At 41.2% G+C, this 18526-nt stretch overlaps 1 protein-coding gene across 7 annotated transcripts; it reads right to left on the bottom strand.

Annotated features, from left to right (window-relative positions):
• Positions 1–207: 207 nt before the first annotated feature.
• LOC147800424 (uncharacterized) lies at positions 208–16537 on the bottom strand. 7 transcript variants are annotated; one of them, XM_087144120.1, is made up of 4 exons: positions 16359–16535; positions 15674–15765; positions 10329–10471; positions 208–3766 (listed from the first exon to the last, which is right to left on the bottom strand). In XM_087144120.1, the coding sequence occupies exons 3-4, from the start codon at positions 10384–10386 to the stop codon at positions 3051–3053; spliced, it is 774 nt and encodes a 257-aa protein (XP_087000246.1). In that variant the 5' UTR covers positions 10387–10471; positions 15674–15765; positions 16359–16535; the 3' UTR covers positions 208–3050. The 7 variants fall into 7 exon arrangements, with proteins under 7 accessions (XP_087000246.1, XP_087000240.1, XP_087000245.1 ...); XM_087144114.1 differs by lacking the exon at positions 15674–15765 and having other exon boundaries at positions 16359–16534; XM_087144119.1 differs by lacking the exons at positions 15674–15765; positions 16359–16535 and adding an exon at positions 16087–16352.
• Positions 16538–18526: the final 1989 nt, after the last annotated feature.

Raw genomic sequence — 18526 nt, 5'->3', positions numbered from 1 at the left:
AAATTTATCTTATTTTCCAGTTTTGATGATTGGTGATTGAAGTTTTAATGCTAAGTAATAAAAGACAAATGCTTTGGCAAACGTTTCATGCACAACGGCTGTTGTTACGGGGTCCTGTCCGTCTCATCTGAACTATTACATGTATACATGTTTTTCAAAAGTTAACTTGATACTTGAAATAGATACCACACTATTATACACTCAAGCTGTATTGAGACTGTAAACAATTTATTTACATCATTTTGTAAACAACTTCGTAAAAAGGCTGTACACAGGCTTACACTGCCTGACTGAAAACGAAACATGGAAATTCGTTTATAAAGTAAGTTTAATGACAAGGAACGAGGTTGATATTTTCAGCCAATGTTCATATTGTGTAGACAATTTCAGCTACGTCTGGCAGTTTATCGCACGTTACTGCATGCATTAATATACCATATAATATGTTATTAATATAAGAACATGTAAGCACAACCTTTTTAAATAGTCATGCAATGCCAAGTTGGATGCTGTTCCTACAAATGGATATTTTTACCTTTCGCAAATTTTGTTTACTTTGGTAAATTGGTGGCGCTGAAGTAAATCTTTTCCATTGTGCACCTTTTTGGATGCACGAATTAGAAAATGACATCACAGCTGCAGTATCCTCATTTGGCTGGGAAGACGTGGGCAATTTCAAATTTGTTGAAGTGCACTTTTAATTTATAGGGCAACCTAAATGATGGCACATAGCTTTCTTATACGTTTAAGAGTTGTGACAAGTTGCACAGAACATAACGTTCCTGGTGAAAGCTCATCATCAACTCTTTTTTAACGGGCGAGAGTGTGTAATTTCATAAAGTAAAGAAGCAGAGGTAAAGTGTGGTTGACAGGTTTGGTGCCGTTTTTTGAAAGTGGGTATCTTTGTATTTAATGCATAGGCCTCATAAAGTGTTTAATATGTTAACCTTATTGTCACGTCCTCTAACGGATATTTGTAGGTTCCCAACTTGCCCTGAAAGTTTGATGGCAACATGGCAGACTCGTAATTATGGCGATACTCCATGCTTTTTCGGTCACACACGCTCTATAAAGTACATTTAGATCGAGAAAATAATAAGGCATACCTTTGTTGTATCAAAGTATAGTTACAGTGACATTCGAAACTCGATGCGTCTTGTCTGTGTTTTTCACGAGCCTAAAGAAAAGAAAAGAAAAAGGAACGCGCTCGAGACCACTGTAAGTTTTTGTGAATACTTGAAGATGGCGCAGTGTTGAAAGTGGATAACCAGGGGTTGGGGATTTTCCCTTGCGGGAAGATCAAACGGAACCACCGGCAGCAGAAATGGGAAAACCGATTTGTGGCAGCCATAACATTCTTTATAAGTTCTTTTCAGAGGGGACTTTCGAGTACAAAAAACAAAACAAAATTGCATGGCATTTTATATGGTATGCACCAAATTAACCCATTAGCACCTGTACATATACACAATATTGATATCTGCTCATTAGAGAATATAGTGAAAAATAGGAACTAAAGGGTTAAATGGATATAAATACTTTCTGCAGAACAGCTTCAGGGGAAAGGTGTGCGAATAGAAATTTGAAAAGCTTTCAAAACTTTCCTTAATGGTCTGTCCCTTAATGTATCCTTAAAATGGCCCGAAATGGATTTTAATGGTCTTAGTATCAGGAAGGATTATGGCTCAGCGACTTGATATGCGACAGTGTAACTCAATTATCAAACCCACTAGAAGTCTGAAATGCGATGACGGAGATGTCCAGCGGGAAGGGGGCAAACCGTTTTGTGAAAACTGAAAACTCCAGCACTTTAGAAGTATGGTAATGGCCCTTTTGTTGAGGATGTATTTGATCATTTAGTTAAAAAAGAACAATCATTCAAGAAAAAGAATCCGAATTTTACTACCATGGACTAGAGAATGGTTTCCGCATCGATGTAAGAAACGCAGAGAGCAACGCAATCAAGACGCAAACCGCAACGCAGACAAATGGAAACATTTGGTGCGTTCGATTAGCTTCCCTGAATACACCAGTGTTAAACGCAAGGGAAGCCTCGAAATGAGGGTTATCGAACGCTACAGTGTACTCGCCAAAGCATTCTGGGAAAAGGTCAAGTCCCCGCCACGTTCTATCATGTACGTCCATGCACGAACAGTCCATCCGCGAGGTAATTACACTCCAGCAACCTCCAGAGACCCGCTCGCCAGCCGGGGTAGTAGTGGCTGACACCAGGGCAGGCACGAGGATCACGTGATGGCTAAACGAACGCTCTCGTGTAAGTTTGACTTACACGTGTAAGCTAATCGAACGCATCCATGATGCTGGTCTCGCCGACAACTCAGACAAACACAAACCAGCTCGCGCACGATCGGCAAAGTTCAGTTAGGTTCAACTTTGCCGACTGTCTGCGTCGAGTTGCCGTGGTATTCCCATACAAACACGCATGCTGGCATGACCGGCATACAACGATGTCCCTTTTCCTTTGTTTCGCGAATTTTGCCCATTTTCTCCTCGGTGCTTAAATATTACACCCTTATGATCAACTAAATAGCTGACCATCAATGAAATGCATGAAACTGGAGTACAGGTTTGGCATCATGAGGCGGTACAGTCAATCTATAAGAACAATTTCCGCAAAGAATCATGGAGTTTCAGACGACATATTGTTCAAATTTTGGGTGTACATGTAATGACATGCACTGTCTCTTCCGTTCGTGTCTGCGTCTTCATGTCTTGGGGACCGTATGCGTTACAAACGACCATATGGAAACCAGACTTTAAACCTAAACATTCACATTACCACTAATGAAATGAATTAGCGATTGGAAAGTACGGTTAAACGGATGGGATTCGGAAAGAAAGCGTACATATTGCTGCATAAAAAGATAGAATGGATCCACAGCGAGCAGACAATGCCAAAATAAAAAGCGGCACCGCCAATCAATGCCAGACTGTTATTTTACTAGGAAAGTTAATGCTAGAAATTTGAAGTTTATATTTATTCACACTTTCAAATATAACTAAAAGGAAAAACTGGAGCTGGCCCTCAATTAGTCAGTAACTATCTTGGCCTTTTTCGCATCTTCCTTTGTATGAACCACGCGGGCTTGTTGTTGCAGTTTCTCTGGACCGAGTCCTGTGTAAAATATGGGCACATTCTCCCCTTTGGCTTCCCCCGTCTCATCGATGGGTTCTGCCCCAGTCCCCTCACCGCGAATTCGCAGTGCATAAGGGGTCCTTGAGAGCGATTTGACAGCGGGGAGTTCCGTGGCGGACCTGCTGCACCCCGCCTGGTCCATTCCTTCGTTTTTTGGCAAGCTATCGGGTGCTGAATTGGCGGCTGATGGATCGTCAGTCGGCTTTGTGACCTCGTCTCTTCCACCTCTGACCGAATAGAGTTGCTGCTGTCGGCGAGTCAGAAGCAAGCTCTGCTTGGCCCGCAGATGTGCAGGCGTAGTGACGACCTCATCGATGTGGCGCAGCAAACCACTTCGGTGCCGGTCCAAGCTCTCCAGTGACTTCTTGAACTGTCTCTTCTGGCGGTCCATGACGGCGGTGCTGTAGGCCCGCTCCCCGTCGATGCGCCGCATGACGTTGCTCAGCCGGCTACGCTCCACGTCGTTCAGCACGGAGACACGTGACGCAGTGCGTCTGGTCTGACGCACAATGTTCATGTACTTGCTGAACGTGGCCGACTCTGATTTGCCGATGTTCACGCCGCTTTCACCACTAAGCGCGCAGGCCTTCAGAGGATCCAGATAAGTTCCTGTAATATGAAAAGAGAACAATCTAGTTTCATATCGGTGCTCACAAAATTGAATGTTTCGGTCATGTGATGCCAACCTTCAACAAATTGGATCCTCTTTTGCCCTGCACAATCTCTTGAAAAACACGTAATGATGAGTATAAACCGAATAATAGCAACAGATGCATAAGTACCGTATATATGTACATGTGTGTATTTGGGAAGCCTGTAGGATATGGGTCGGATATACCGCAAGATCTATACTCGAGCTCCACATGAAAAAAGAGTTACAGGTATAAAGAAATAATGGCTTTGGAAATCACATATGTGGTCTTCACCTTTTTTAACTTTCAGTCTCAATTTCAACTTTACCATCCAGTGACAGATTTCTCCTAGCCCTTACAACACAAGCAGGGGCATAAATCTGAGTTTGGGAGGTGGTGGCAATAATCCTAAAACTTGCCAACCGTGGAAATTTCCCCCGAAATGTGTATGTGTATGTAATGGGGGGGGGGGGGGCTCTAACGCTGGGGGCGCTGTTGTCTGTGTGCATGTCGGTGTATGCATGCACGTATGCAGTAGTTGCCCGCGCCGTTTTGTCAATTATGCTCTACCTGTAATTTTCCATGACGTTGGCATTTTCGTATTAATTCCTAGCTTCCTCTTTCATTCTTCGTTTCTAAAATTTTCACTCTAAAAATCTAGAGAATGACCCTTTGGTACACCCTGTCAAAATGTCATGAAATACGCCATTCATCAAACACACTTTAAGATTATTACAATAAAACTCACAGAGAGGACAGCACACACGACAGAAAGCAGAAGGGTGGATGACGATTTGTAAAACGCAAGAGGCGACTCCTGCAACGGGCCGTGCTCTGCTCTCTTGTATCGCTGTTCTTAAAATATTAATCTTTTAGCTGGAATAGTTTGGTCACCACATGCGATGGAGGATTTGCCTCTTCATTCGCGAGAAATGATTTATGATTAATTCACGACCTATCTCAGCATATCTCATTACAACGCTCCTGTTACACCATTTGATTTATTTATGCTTCGTACAATCAAGGCTGTACATTTGTTGTTACTAAAGAGGCTTTTCACTCTAACAGTTTAGCAGATGGCATCTGAAATGCAATTGACTTGTACTTATATATAACAGGTTTTTGCCCTTACCCAATGTATATTAATAAGCACTGTATGCTCATTGCTTGTCCGAGAGCATACAGTGCTTATTAATATACGTTGGGTAAGGGCAAAAAAAACCCTGTTATATATAATTAACATCTCCCCAACGCAAAAATACATCTTGATGACTTGTACTTGATATGCATTCTATTCACCTGAAACAACATACAATCCAAAGGTCGAAGTTTAAAGAATAATTTTTTGAATTTCATTTTATACATGCAATAATTCAGAAAATCTCTGTCACCCACACCGATTTTGAGTTTTTTAAAAGTTGGCTTGACCAAAGTGACCAAAGACACAGAAAAGGATGTAACTAAGCACATGCTTTTAGTAAAAACAAGTGAACTTGACCCACTCTGTATCTCGCACCCCTACAAATTAATGACGGAAATGAAGTACACGTATTTACTGCCAACGTTTAATAAGAATTCAGTTCACGTTCCCAAAATGAACTATTGATGATGTGATAGTATGCCTTGCAAATGGCATACTGTTTACCTTGGATGACACACTTCCACAATGCATATGCTTTTTTTCAAAATGTATTACGAGTCATTACCTATATTCCCTCGCATTTCAAAGTCCAAAGTCTTTCTTCGGTTCTTCCGGACTTCCATTTGACCAGAACAATGGCGTTAGGCTAACCGTCATTACATTGGGACTGATGTACAAAACCAAACCACACTCGAATATACACGTAGTTCTGTGCAATGAAAACAGACGGTGTGATCCGTGCGGTTAGACGGACAGTCATTTTCTCGCCGGTCGTTACATGTACGCGTACTCTCAACAGGATCCTCATAAGCAGACGAGAGGAAATGCCGCACATTATGATGATGTTTCACTCGTCCATCTTCTGCGGAGAGCACAGGACGACAAGTGTACGCACGTACTTATACGCTCTCAGTTCAAATGAATCTCTTTGCTACTGCTTTCCCTCATCATTATATGCTGTAGTTATTTCCACTCAGCGAGGCTAATCTCCCCCAGGAGCATCCTTGAGACCCGAATCTCCATCCAGCCTATTATTAAAGGATTCTTTCCAGGTAAATCCTATTCACCATGAGCTTATACCCTCATACATCATCGCCCCCATGCATGCAGAGCATCAGGGGCCAGCAACGATGCATGCATCCATGATTGCACATGGAGGATACGGGGCTTAACCCTAAATTGGATGTCACATTTCCAGATCACTTTTTTCTGTCTTTTCAAATCCACAACCTTGTATTCACATCTCGTAATTTGACAGACTTGGGAGTTCTGTTTCCAAATTCGGTAGCAGAGTGCTTCGATGTGGCATCTTGTGTCCGTGGACAGGGTTTATGTCCTTCACTTGCCGGAGCGCAACCTGATGGATGATGACATCCCGGAGGAATGGAACACCCCCCTCCCCCCACACAAATTGATATGGATGCTAACAGCTACCTGACAACGCAGGTCATCGAGGAAGGAACAATTTTCTTCTCCATGGGCAGATGCTGAAAATCTTGCAAACGAACACTGTCCCCTTGTGGAGGATACAGACTCTAAATAAATCCGACAACTCCGTCGGATAGTACGCAGTTCAATTCAATTTAATTCAAAAACAACATTTGTTTCCATACTTTCATTAACATACTAATCAAAGAATACACGTAAAATAAATACGAACCATAAACACAGTGTAATATAATAAGAGAAAATAGAGAAACTTTAAAAAATAGAAAGTATGCCAGCTGATTTGCATATTTCTTAGGCCGCGTGAGGTCGCTCTTCGCCTTGATTTTGCAACGTATGCAGGTATGTACAGTGCAAGTACGTACGCGGTACGTACCAGGTCAGCGAGCGGCTAATGCGCGCTGCGCTGCGTCGAATGACAAACGCCTTGACCAAGGCTATATTCTCCCGGACGTGCTGTTGCAAAGCCGCGCGGTATAACGCTTGACCTGACTCATGTCACTATGAGCAGTCACAGTCACTGATGATGTAATATTTTTCTCCAGTGTGTTGCATTTTCAAAAAATAAATCACTAAACTGGTTTTAAAGTTTAAAAACGAATCACTATTGTGTTTTGTGAAGCTTTAAAAAGTAACTTCAAAACTGCGCTAGAAATCCGATGTTCAACCCTTTCAGACAGCCAGTGCAGATCAAAATTGTTCTCTCAATCTTTGTCTTCCATTTTTGAGATGTCAACGTGTGCGTTGTTTCTTGAACAAGAACTGCTATTCAGTGTTGGAGACGGTTCACTGATTTCAAACTCAACTTCTGTATTGGTAAAGGCATGCATTTGCCAGGCAAAGATTTCAAGCATGGGTTTACGTGCATGTAAACTGGCAACTTCCTGCGGGGAATGAATGGGATATGTGCTGCGTGTGAACAGAACAATGAGAATACATTATCACGCAGGCCTTAAAACAGACCGAAAACTGCCTGCGCTAGCGAAGTCATGATTTGCATATTAGAACATTTTGTGGCATTTAAACTGCGTAGTTTGTTAAAAAAAGACGTCACCAAATGGATTGCCAGTTTGTATTTCCGAAATAAATCCGAGCACTCCTATTGACTCCATTTTGCACTGGAGAGTAGGCATTGATTTTCGAAATGGTGATGGGCTTCACGCCTTTCTTTCTAGAAAGATCGTCCAGTTTGCATGGGGGGGGCCTAGAAATATCTTTATAAGTCGTCAGCCAAGCCTGCTCTAAAATTCAAAAGAAAACGAAAGATGAAGAAATTAGCTCTTGTAGTTTGATGTGTGCTTTCAAAACTAGCGAAACTTCTTTGTAATTTTCCAGAGTGTTTGAGGTACTTGTCACTGTCTTCTACTGCAGCTTACAGAGTGGTCTTAAAACACATGTTTACATGTTAGTAGAGGCAGGACAAAACTAGGCTTATGACATGAAGCATACATCACAGAAGCGCTGCGGGATACGTTGTACGTTGTGCGTTTTATAACAACACTATCAAAACATCTCGTTTAACGAAGCACTATTGTAAAGATGTACGAAGCAATTAGGAGTCACGTAGAGATTCCTTTCACGTTTTGATAAATGCGTCATTTGCAACTGACATCGTCCCAACAACCCGCCGGGAAGCAGAATCGATTTGTGACTGCGCAGCCTGAGTTGGCATAATAAACCATACGGAGTTTTGACGGCAAAACGCTCCAGTCGGCACTTCCCCCCTTTTATTCCAAAGGACCCGTGTGGAGAAATGTAGTGTGCATATGTTGTTACGGCCAATAATGTTACAATCGGTCAATAATGTAATACCGGCCGATAATGTGATAACACGGAGGCCGATAATGTAATAACTGTAGATTTGTTAATTTCTTAGAAAACTTTGGGGGACTTTGGTTTTCTTCGAGTTTACACTGCAGATCCCTCTTAGGCCCTATACTAAAGAAACTATAGAAAGCTCAAAAAAACAAGCTATGTGTACATGAGAACAATGAAAAACATAATAAGGTGGAAAAGGAGTAGCTTGAGCCAGGATGAGATTTTGACAGGTTTGTGCAAGGATATTTTTCACTTTCATCTATTTTCGAGGTTAGAGGGTAGGAATCACAGTAATACTGCTGAACTGAGAGTTTGGATGCTGACCTGCTGGGGACGCTCTGGCTTGCTTCTTAGGGAGTATTGTATTCATTTTGACGTGATAAGCTCCTCATTAAATTGAGCTAATGTTCGTATATAACACAAGAGTTTCGCACTACCCGCAAAGATTCAAGCCAGTCGGACATGTACTTCAGAAGATGCAGGTCTTTAAAAGATACATCTCTAATGTCACCCGACATGTTAACTGATAACGTCCTCGTGACATGAGGTCAGTTTTCGTCTATAATATATCCCTTTTGTGATGTCTTCAAAGTCTTTACCAAACTTGACACGTTTTTAGAAAACATATGGGGCTTTAATTAAAGGTTACACCTTTCATGTCACGCGATTTGTCAACTGATGACGTCATCATGACATGACGTCAGTTTTCTTCCTCAACACTTCTCTTTCTAGCTACATGTATTTGCAAAATTTCAGCCCAGTGGAACATGTACTTAAGGGGATAGATGCATAGAGCTTTGAAGTTTGCACATTTAATGCTAATCAAGCCCAATGGGTGACTGTGCTGTTAATTGAAATCACCTAAACACTAAATAAAAGATTTATGCCATGGGGTCACCATAATTCATCTGAGTGTTACATATACCTTGGGAAAAGATGATAACCATTCAGTTATAATTTGATGACAAAAATTTTGAAAAATTGTCACTTCAAAAGCAATAAGGTAAAATAAGAAGGATATGCAGGGAAAATTCGAAGCAAACCTAAGTACCCCAAAGGCTTCTAAGAAACAAGCAAGTTTATCACCCTCCATGTTATTACATTATCACCCTCCATGTTATTACATTATCACCCTCCATAAAATAACATTATCACCCTCCATGTTATCACATTATCACCCTCCATGTTATCACATTATCACCCTCCATGTTATTACATTATCACCCTCCATGTTATTACATTATCACCCTCCATGTTATCACATTATCACCCTCCATGTTATCACATTATCACCCTCCATGTTATTACATTATCACCCTCCATGTTATCACATTATCACCCTCCATGTTATCACATTATCACCCTCCATGTTATTACATTATCGGCCGGTGTTGGGTAATTACATTATTGGTCTATTATTATTACATTATGGGTCGTTTGGGTTATTACATTATTGGTCGATTGTTACTACATTATGGGCCGGTATTACATTATTGGCTGATTGTTACATTATCGGCCGTAACATGTGTACCACGTAATTAATGTGCATGTGGGAGACAAAACGCAGGAAGTGAAGATGAGTGGACTTCGCCACTTTCACACGAAGTTCCACCCTCTCTGAAGAGGTTTAGAGCATTACTGGGTACGGGAAGGAACATTCAAGGAAACCGTCAACAAAAATCCAACAAAAAAGGTCAGTGATCAAGTGGTGAAGACATCCGTACCAGTAAGCAGGAAATTGTGACTTCTTTTACACAAGCGCTCAGACAAGCACTAAATATACACCGTGCAGTGTTTATGAATATACTCCAGTGTAAGGGTAAACTCAACAAAAATCCATTTCAACAGTAGTGTTCAAAAGTCCAAACGAGTTCGTTCACCATAGTTTCTTCACTATACAGTATACGAAAACACGGAATGTCCACAACAGAATGTATGCAAAGATGTGCAGGCGTGGCATACATAATGTGGACCTCTGCACAAAAAAAGTCCACATCAGCCTTGTCCTGTTCAAACGAACGTGAGATGACACATGCCGGAGATTCCAGTTTTCAATCGTGTCCGGTAAAAAAAAAATTCAAAACGGTCCACGTCAACCTCTCAATTCGGTGTTGAACAATTACAAAGTGCTCACCTCTAGGTTTCGAAGTTGCATTTATGGCATTTGTGCCTCCGTCCGATGATGTTTCCATGGCGATGCGTGTCTGTTAGATCCCCATCACCCGCGAGGTTTAGAAACCGTCCCCCACACTTCGTCCTCAGAGGCCCCGGTGTGTTCTGTTCGGTAAATATGGAGATTTTGGATAGTGAAACTGTTGAACGCACACCCTTCCTGCACTAGCATATCAGCTGCAAACCAGGGTAAAAAGTGCAGTCTGTCATACTAGGCCTGTCATGTCTGCGTGCATCTGTCCACTGCAGAGTTGATACAGATGTTCCTTCCTCCATGATCCAATCAGCACCGTCATGGGTACAGTACGTGTACGTTGATATGCATACCGGGTACTATTCGCGATACCCAACGTAGCTTACACGCTTGACGTGTCTGATAGAATGCTGAACAAAACAGGGCACAATACTCCCAATCATTTTCATTTTGATGGCCTGCTCCCTCAATAAACCCCAGCAATGAATAAAAGGGGGGGGGGGGTATTTAGACGGTAACCCGTGGTGACGTTTGGCATGTTTGGAGAGGAAATAATGCACCCAGATCATTTTTATCAACGCTGTCGGGTTATGTGTCAGGCGCTTGTACTTGACGACTGAATCACTTAGTTGATTGACTGGGTTATTTATTTATATGCAAACCTACAGATGTATTGTACACGGTGCAATACTGGACAGGCCATTGCAAGGACTGACAAAAACACACGCGCGTTGACCTGTTTCCATGTTCAGAGCGCGCCTTAACTGTGAATTATGCAGGTAAACAGAACCAAGCGGTATCTGTTAAAGGGATACATGTAATATAAATGGATTACTAAAATCCTTGAAATTACACTTCAGTGTTTCAGTTAGCTTTATTTTCAATGTTTGTTTTGCTTCTTTTTTATCTGTACTGGAAAACTTTTTAAAATGTCAAGAGCCCCATTTTCACATCTTTAAATGTGTTGGCTTTCAACGGCACTCCCTCAGCCTGAGTCTCTTATTTAGTCCTTTTTGGAAGCAGCACGTTGGAGACATTTCGCCGTCCTAGCCCAAGTAAGTAATAAAAATAATATAGATTTATATTACACAGAAAACCAATCAAGGCGCAATTCTGTACTCGGTGTGTTGGTTCGCTTTAATACTTGGATTAACCGGATAGATCTCTAATACAGTTGTCTAACTTACGCATTTTCAACATTTTATGAAGCCCGCCCCGTGCAGTTTGGTTTTGATCAAAACAGCGAGTCTGAGGAAACCCGAAGCATGCATTCTCAGGACGTAACCACAAGTGCACCTGAACTCGGTCAGGCATGTACCAATGGAGCAGGTTTGAGTGGAGGTTTTGATACGCATAAACAGGACTACAGGAAATGACACGAAAACTCCTTTGCCTAACGGAGGAACAAGTACTTGAACTCAAAGCAAAGATGTCACCGTGCTGTAAATAAACAGGAATTTCCATTATTTTGATTACAAATGCTACAGGCGTATTTCCCACGAATGCAATTTGACTTCACTTAGGTGGTACATTAAGATCGAATGAATTGAACGAGTATCCAAAAGAAACAACTGGAGTGGAATAGCATTCCCATCCATGAAATTCACTCTAGACAGTCTTATCCCTAGATTCAACAGCAACGTTGTGAAGAAGAAAAAAATTAACTATTTGGAAATAACAGACCGCTTTATACTTACAAACACTTCGATACCTATAAATGTCAGATTGCAATCTTGACCTCGCTCACCTCACAGTGCAAAATTCACAGTATACAGGTCTCAACTTCTAAAACCATCCACGGATAAATATGAATGTTCGGCCATTCAGCTTAAAACTGTATGTTCAGATATACTTCCAGAATTAAGTTCTACAGCCATTCAGTATCTGATTTCATCCCTGCATCGTATCTGCTAGGAAACAACAACCAACCCGCTTTATCTCTGAGCTACATTTCAAGTGCAAAGACTTAACAGTTACATATCCACATGAATATATACACGTAGGTTGAAATAGGCATTCGATACGGTTTGACTGTTTGACAAAGGGTCAAGAGATATTGAACTATCCCTCGTCCTTAATAACAGACAATGCACAGAGAGTATAGCTTCCAAACTCCAAAGGTTGGCCATGCACTTAACCTGCTCCTCGGCAATGGAGTGTCAGTAACCATTTTTTAAACAAAAAGGGGCTCTTTTTAAAAATAAGTTAATGGGTCGTTGGCTTCGAAGCGCGTGGGCAAGTGAACAGCCTGTCACTCATATTCCATGAAACGGTTGCCTGATAATGCAATTTGTCATGGCCAGTTTCGTCAAATTTATATTTTCAACAGCAACGGCGGAGAAAAGAACGACCAGTGGCTTTGTAACAGACGACGAAGATACTCGCAAAACTTGACATGCCCTGAAGCCAAAACCATCAATGTCGTTGCAATGAATTTTTCAAGACACACTTATTCTTCAACTTTATATTTTTCTTCATTGTATGAAAACGGTTTTACTTTCCAACGTGGTTAACTGCTTTGAAATTGCATGTTTTTAAACAACCAAAATTATCCATATTTTTTCCGACAGCTAAGGGCGTTTTAGTCATCTGGGAAAGACATAGTTCAGAGCACGGTGTTTTTATTCAAATTGTGATCCCAGAAGTACCACATTTCTGAGAAAGGGACTGGTGCTTTCTTATCGCTATGCACATAAACAGCACTGAGAGAGAAAACTGGGTCCAGGAAAATCTATAAGAATGCAGGACACCCTCTCTACAAACCAATGCAACATTGAAACTTCTTCCTAATATGACGTCACAGTTTTGTTCATGAATAAGGAAATCTCATCAGCATAAACACCAAGACGGCCGTAAAATATCCCGTGAAAATCAGAATAAGTGAGACGCAAAGGTTTGTATTCGACAAATTGACTCATTGTAGCCACCCTTTAAATGATATTTTTCTTCATCTTCCCGTCTTTGCTGTGAATACGGACGCAGAGTCACAGATTATAAGTCTATTAAATACAGGTAGTTGCCCTCTTGTACTGATAGACTCGGCCGGGGGGGGGAGGAGTGTTGGATAGGCATTACGACTCCCCCAAATATTATTGTTTTAAATGGAAGTCAACTCGGGGGACCATTTTCATATCTTTTCGAAAGCGTATAAAAGTCGCCAAACTTAGACTCACACCTCGGAGAGGCTACACAAATTCCATAAATCTTCCATTTTTGCCTCCCCCGGAAATTAAAGCTTGACGTTTGGTCCATCTTTGCTCGATATGTTTTTACCATTCATTGCCAGCCAGCATCAGTGGATGGTTGTGTGATTTTCTAGTTTGCATTTTGGTTTACAAATAGGGCAAGCATGTATGATATGGAAATACATGTAGAGGAGTACACCTCAGTGAGTTGGTCAGTTAGTCCCAGCAGGTGCCCATAGACTGCCTGGTTAATGTTTTGAGTATTGTCGTATGTGCCAACGGAAATTCAGGAAATTTCATAGCGACCATGGGGACACGCCGAGTAACCCCCCCCCCCCAAACGCATTCAGTAAAGTTAATGACTCCTGATGGGTCGCAAATCCAAGTACTCTTGGAGTGCAGTAAAGCCTCCGTGTGGAGGCCGTCGTGACAATGGGCATGATTTTCGGCGGAACAGGGTTCGGAAAAGCTAGCCGCTGCTTTAACACTCGTTTGAGACCGGCCACGTAACAGTCTCTCCACTATAGTATAGTGATGTGGTATATTGTGGTGAAGCAAGCATGATGAAACAGTCGTATTGTAAATCGTACGTCCGAGATATGTCATATTTACGTCGTAGGTACGAGACACAACTTGTATGACTTCAAGTCGCGTACATACGAGTTAGATCGAAAACAAGATAATTTTTTTCACCATGACCTAATGCAGTTTTTCAGTCAACAAAAAGGAATGGCTGGCTATGTAAATTTAAGTAGTTTAGGAATTTGCTGTTATAAATTCCCGTCTTAAATTTCATAACATTAGTTTACGCGAGTGAACTTCCAGCACGGTGATGACGTTTCTAGGACAGGGCTATTGGTATGATTGAATAAATTCCAGGGATGGAGTACCAGTATACACCCCTCCACACTTCATGAGGGAAAGAAGTTAAAAATCATTAATATCTCCATGCGAAATAAGGTCCTGTTTAGAGCTTGAAAGTAAAAGGTCACGCAGCGAGCTTTCGGAACCCTTGTGCCGTCCTGCTATGGGGATTTTACGTTGAGCCGTCATATCCTGTTCGATAATATTTGGAAGAATGTTTCCTAAAGGAAACCACCCCATGAAACACTCAACTTGGAATTTTACCTTTGTCTTCCTCAAGTAATATTTAGGAAAAGTTACATTGATATATGTAAAAGATTTTCTTAACGACCTTTCACTTCCGGCGATATCGTACCTAGGTCTCCATGCATGTTCACGCACGTTTGTTGTCACTGCCCGTGCTTACGTGAAAACGAGATTGTACAACTTTGCAAAGATTTGCCTTCTTGCAGTCGATGGGTTCCATATTCCGTTTAGTTGACATCACGCAGTTGTTGTCAACAAAGGTTAAATAACAGATTTGAATCTTTCGTAATTGAAGTAGAACTTTGTTTTAAGTTTATTACAATGTAAAATATTTTGATCTGTTTTTATTTCGGTTTTTACCAACGGACTAGCATAAAATTTCAAACCGTAAATATTCATCTGTGTACGAGACTGCCGCATTGCACTGTTCTTCATGTATTTTAGATTTTCGGAAGTGATGGGTTATTTTATGGCAGGATATTTCTCTTTCAGGTCAAGTGATTTTTCAGTTTCTATATAAATTGATATACTAGCAAATATCTTCCAAATTCCCTTTTCCGAGTTGGATTTTTAAAGAAATAACTGAACAAAAATATTACAAATTCTAAAATCTGTGCACGTTATTTTTCCTATCCAAGGGTTTCGGAAGGGCGCCATCAGGGGTTAACTTTCAGGCTCCATTGCAGATTTGTACCGCATTATGAACATCGTCATATATATGATATCAGCAACTCCCTTTCTCAGTCGACACCCTAGCTCCTGACAGAAATTTAAACCACTTGGCTATTGTAGTTAACAGCTTAGTAGGGTCCAATGTTAAATCCAGACCAAGAGCTCGGTCAGATTCCATCGTAGGATCATCTTGTTATACACAATGTAAATACATGCCATCCCCCCATTCCCCAAACGGTAGGGTTCGCGTTTTCAAAACAGTTTCGTGTCAAATCTGCCTGTTTGTCAGAAATAGCTGCGATGCCGAAGGCATGATCGCTTTGACAAAGCTTATCAATAATAATGAATTCATCACACTACACGGACCCTCGTGTTCCTTTCATCGCAGTCTTCACACCAAGCACTCCATAGGCTATGCTCACCGTTATACTGCATATACTGTTCATCTAAAGTGAATTCTGTGAAGAAATCATGTTTATTATATTTGATGCCATTGGGAAATGACCGTGGCCATATCAGTGTGTTTGTACTTAAAGCGCAGTCGAAGTGAAATTTCAGAGGGGACAAGGGGCGCGTATCCAGGTGAGGGAGGCGCCCCATGAATAAACGCAGGCACACACACCTCCAAATCCAACAAACTAGTTTTTACACTGAGTGTGTACATTTCACATGGAGTAAGGGTTGGTGGAAGGCATCAAGGGAAATATGTTTAATTAACAAGAATCTGGCTGCTAATTCATAATAAGTGGGTTCTTTGTCCGATATGGTGTTGATCATACCTGTATCTGTTCCTTGCTGTATGGTCTGATCATGGCCTAATGCATTATGTGTAGGCCTTCTTCGCTGGCGTACTTGTTCACACTCGTATTCGCCGTGTAATATTTGACAGGCATATTCGCTTGAAGAAGTGTCTACCTTTTGGGACTTACGATGCGTAAGTTAGTCTCCCTGTCTTGTTGGCAAGGATTTTATACAGTAGATTTGTGCGTCGACAGAAATTAAACAGATCTAAATAGGCCTTTTCATAAAACACAAATCACATAAGACTCACCGTAGCTCCGGACTTGCTGCAATGATTGTTTCTGAAGTCGAACGTTTTTCTTCACCGTGGGAGGCAAGTTCCGTGACCTGGGATCAGTCAAGGACTTTTTGGCCACATGCCTAATTCACTGCGCAGTCACGGTGAGTCTAGTTCCTAGTAGTCATGCTAGTGTGGCGGTATTCGGACTGTTTTGTCTTAGCCCGTATACCCGAGCTGTTGTCACCTCTACTGTCGACATCGTCGCCTTGGCAACTTGAACTCAGGGGTTACGGGTGGAACGTGTAAATGCTCGGGGCCATTTATCGCCGGAGTGGTCTCATTGAAGCTCGAGTGCAAGACTGACACATTTGTGATTTAATTTTGCTAATATGTAATTGAGCACGTGGCTATTGCTGAAAAGTATTTGTCGGGTGGCTTTGTAATAGGTGGCTTTGTCTTAAATTTACGGTTACACGGCAGATAAAAGCACCGTGCGTATGTGGCATACGATCGGATTCCTCTGGGCATATTGATGTTACCCAAGGAGCCCTCAGTGGTTTGAAAACAATGTTGTAATTTCAAGATGGCCATCATTAATAATAAAAAAAATCACTTCTCGTGTATTTGGGGCCATAAGAATCTCATTGGTTGTAAAATATTAGGCCACTGAACAAAATGAATTTCATTTTGAAGAATCAAAGGATTAATTAGGCCTATAAGTGCATGACATTTTCTTAATACACGTGGGCCTATTGTATGCACCTAATAAATTTTTTGCAGTGTATATAGATAGGTCGAAATCCTTTTGCGGTCTGTTAGAGTGTAGCCTAAAGCTATGTTTATGTTTACACTCCATGTAAATGCATGTAGATCCCTTCAGGCATAATACGCACGAATAATTCAGTAGATAAACCACACAGAGATCATGTAGACCCCGTCTTGTGGCACCTTCTCATTCCAACGAGTTACACTCCAGTTGATTTAAACTTGAGACAAGACGAAATCATGAAACGTACTCACTCGAAGATCGAAATGCCGGTCGAGATTTTCACTGGACTGAGATGTCCTTTTGCAATTTTTTCGATCTCAGCTTGGAGTGATTTTCAGGCTACAAAATTTTAATTAAAACATAAATTCCCTGATTGCTAAGGTTTTGATTCCTTCGGTTTCCCATTTACTTTACCCCAACTTCGGTAAACTACAATTCTCTGCATGCTTGATTAAAGTTTGCCCTGTTTCGCCTTAAAATACAGTCTTCATAAAAAGGAGTAGTAGTTTCCTTGTTCGAACGGCATCATTGTACAACAACCCGGTGGTACAAGCTAATCTTTCGTTCTGTCATCAACCTTGAACTATGCTGTGTTATACAAAGGGTAGCAGTAATCCATTTGGTTTATTACAGACTTTCAAAATGCACCTTTCAGTTAACTTTATTTTCAACTTTTGTTTCACTAATTCAAAGAGTATTTTACTGCCTTTTTGGTTTTTATGCTGATGAGTATATATATATATGAGCGAAATTCAATTGTGATTTCGCCCGAGGAAGAAGCCTTAAGTTTGCAATGGTTAGTAGTAAGAATAAGAGAGTTAGGGACCACAAAAACCCTTGGGTACCTATACGACCCAAAAATCTCGGGAAATCTCCCAAAAATCACCCATCACACCGGCCTTGGGTACCTATACGACCCAAAAATCTCGGGAAAATCTCCCAAGGACACCCATCGCGGCTCCCCTTTTGCTGGTGTGATGGGTGACCTTTAGGAGATTCTAGGCCTTTGACCTACATCCGATCCACTTGCTGGAAATTATTTTGGTGATTTAGTAGAATAACTTACGGTGTATTGAACCGCCAGCGTTTACAACCACCTTAAATAAATGCTCTTTATATAAAAATAGTAGTATTTAAAAGAACATGTTGAATAAAAATGATAAAAGTTTTAGAGACTTAGATATAAATAGAGATATGAGCAACCAGCAACACCGACCTATACTAACGTCTTTCAATCGATTTAAGAAGGCGTTTTTAGAAGATTTTGTCAAGCGGTATAACATCCCATTACCGGCAATCACCCGTAAATCTCGCACTAAACCCGAGCTCATTGAAGCTATACGAGCGGATCAAAAACAATTTAGGTACCTCCCGCGTCAGTCATATCGGCAGCTGTTGAAAACGGTACAAAAATATAATATTCCTTTTG

Source organism: Acanthaster planci, linkage group LG01, assembly GCF_054643075.1.
Source record: "Acanthaster planci isolate LZ-2023a linkage group LG01, COTS_SCS, whole genome shotgun sequence".
NCBI lineage: Eukaryota > Metazoa > Echinodermata > Asteroidea > Valvatida > Acanthasteridae > Acanthaster > Acanthaster planci.
Note: the sequence above shows the minus strand (reverse complement) of the source record. Positions and strands in the feature narration are given on the sequence as shown.